Source organism: Myotis davidii, unplaced genomic scaffold (genome assembly GCF_000327345.1).
Source record: "Myotis davidii unplaced genomic scaffold, ASM32734v1 scaffold274, whole genome shotgun sequence".
NCBI lineage: Eukaryota > Metazoa > Chordata > Mammalia > Chiroptera > Vespertilionidae > Myotis > Myotis davidii.
Window position 1 is genome coordinate 1,523,534 of NW_006285613.1, and position 2,442 is coordinate 1,525,975.

The window sequence follows — 2,442 nt, forward strand, 5'->3', positions numbered from 1 at the left end:
TAAGAATACTAAAGTCTCATCTTCCGAAGGAGGAAGTGAATAAATAGTGCCTAAAGCGGAATGCTTAGGAATAGTAATATAAGCTGAATACCAGAAGCAAGTATTGGAATGCACTTTCAAGTATTTGCTTTTGGAGAATGGGATTCAGTGTGTGAGAGAGGGGGGCGGGGTGGTGACTGTCACTTCTCATTTTGAGCTTGGTAGCACCATTTGGCTTTTGAAATTTTGTACAGATAATAATTTGATTAAAAATTCAAATGAAATTTAACACTCTTCCCTCCAAAAATTAAACCCAGGAAAGTATGGCCACATAACATTAAACTATAAACTGCTGTACAAATCAGTGTTTTTTATTTTGCAGAGTTTGTATCACATGGTTTGTATTTCTGGTTACTCTTTTTAGAGCTTTTCCATGGGTTTGGAGTTACATGGAATGCCTCAGTCTGTGGTGTGTCTCTTAAGACCTTCTGTATGATGTGGTGCCCAGCCTGCCCTTCCATCCTCTTTCCTTCAAAAGTTGGCTTCAGTTTCTTCCTGTATGAAGTGAGGGAAATACAGGGTGAGACAAAAGTAGGTTTATAGTTGTTTATCTGGGAAGTGATACAATAATTAATACGTAATAATACAAGAATAAACTCACAACTGTAAACCTACTTTTGCCCTACCCTGTATATAAGATGATCTCTTAGGTTCCTCTTTCTTAGACCATCTATGAGATTTACACCAAAGGTATGTGAAAAGAAAAATAAGATCCAATATTCACCAATATTGAAGCGGACTGTTATTTAGTCTTTTTAGAGAGTAATCCTTTATTGAAGTTGTTTTGGATTATGGAATAATGAATGCAGCTCAAATCCATACATTTTAGGATTCAGTTTTCTCTTCTTAACCTGTGTCTGTTATAATCCTGCAATGTGAATTATGATGTTTGCTGCTTGGTCGTAGGAAGGTTGTATGTATTAAACCATGTGGTGGTTAGATGTGCTATGCCTTCCAGTTTGTGTTTATCTACATGACACACAAAGTTAATGGGACTCTCTCATACTGATTGTGGGGATGAAACATGTTTAACCTTGTAACCAAAATGACTCCGGAAAGCTTGGTCTGATATCTAGTCATCTAAAGGCTGAGTTAAGAATACTGGAAATAGATGGTGAATAGTTCTATTTACTGTGCTGCAATGGCTCTTAATACTGCCAAGAGAATTGAGTGAACCACAAAAGGGATCAATTTAATGTTAACGTAAAGAGCCAACTGCTTTTTATAGTAGTTTTAAAGTAAAAATTCAGACCATCTGAATGCTTTAACTTTATTCTCTTTCCTTAGGGAGCTAACAGAATGAGAGGGCGGCTTGGAAGTATGGACAGCTTTGAACGGGCAAACAGTCTTGCTTCAGAGAAGGTAGGCAAGCGGGCAAGCCCACCCCCCCTTTTTTTTACCACTAATTGGGACTTGGCACAAACCAACACTGATATGGTAATTGTGTGCTTAGTTATTTTGTTCTGAGTCATTTATGATTTAAGAAAATATATTTGAGGCTTTATTGTTTTAAATAAGAAGATTCTGGATATGAGCATGTTGCTCTTTACTCAGCTGAAGCTTTCTCATGTGAGACAGAACATACCCCTTGCAGACTATATCTGCTCTATCAGGCCGCTTACTATTCGGAGCTAGTATGGAGGACAGTATTTGAGCAACCATTGCCCCAAAGCCATAGAAAAATGAGCCATGGAATTACTGCACTTGTGCAGTGCTCTTGTTATCTTTTGTTTTCTCTCCATGTTACCCCCCTCCATTTTTATCCATTTTAACTGCAACATTATGCTCTTTATCTCATAGACAATTCTCAGTAGGGTTGGTTTCCTGTTTCCTGTATCACGCAACATGGAACCTGAGGCATATGCAACCTGTTTATTAATGAAAAAATATTAAAATATTTTTTTATTCAACTTTCTGTTGATAAAATTGAGGACTTGATTCAGCTGTGAGTCTTTTAGCCCTAACTCATGTTTATTAAGCTAAGCATTTCTACAGCGGTGATTGTTCTGGAGAGTATAAACAGCATACCTGTCTAAATTGAAAGATTTATGAAGTCTACACATGCAATATGAGATGCATTCCAGCATAACTCACTTCTCATTCATTTCCTGTTTTTCATGTCTTTTCAAAAATGTACTATCAGGGGACATGTAGTTGGATAGAAACATTCATGGTGAAGGAAGACACTTAACAGGCTCTATTTTATTTCCCTGAAGGCTCTGCCACCAGACTTGGACACTTACACGTTGTGATATTGTTTTGAGAGTACAGGAAGCATGCAACTGACATGTCACGGAAATCAGTAGATACGTAAATGCAGACTCCACCCTTTTTTTTTGTCATGATCTCTTTTCATCTTTCTGGCAACAATGAGAAATGCTACAGCATTTTACCACAAAGCGT

At 37.4% G+C, this 2,442-nt stretch overlaps 1 protein-coding gene across 1 annotated transcript in view; it reads left to right on the plus strand.

Moving 5' to 3' along the window:
• Positions 1 to 2,442, plus strand: part of TBC1D4 (TBC1 domain family member 4) — an 81,270-nt gene that overhangs the window by 39,371 nt on the left and 39,457 nt on the right. The window contains 1 exon segment of the mRNA XM_015559228.1: positions 1,327 to 1,401. Coding sequence (XP_015414714.1) covers positions 1,327 to 1,401 — 75 coding nt within the window.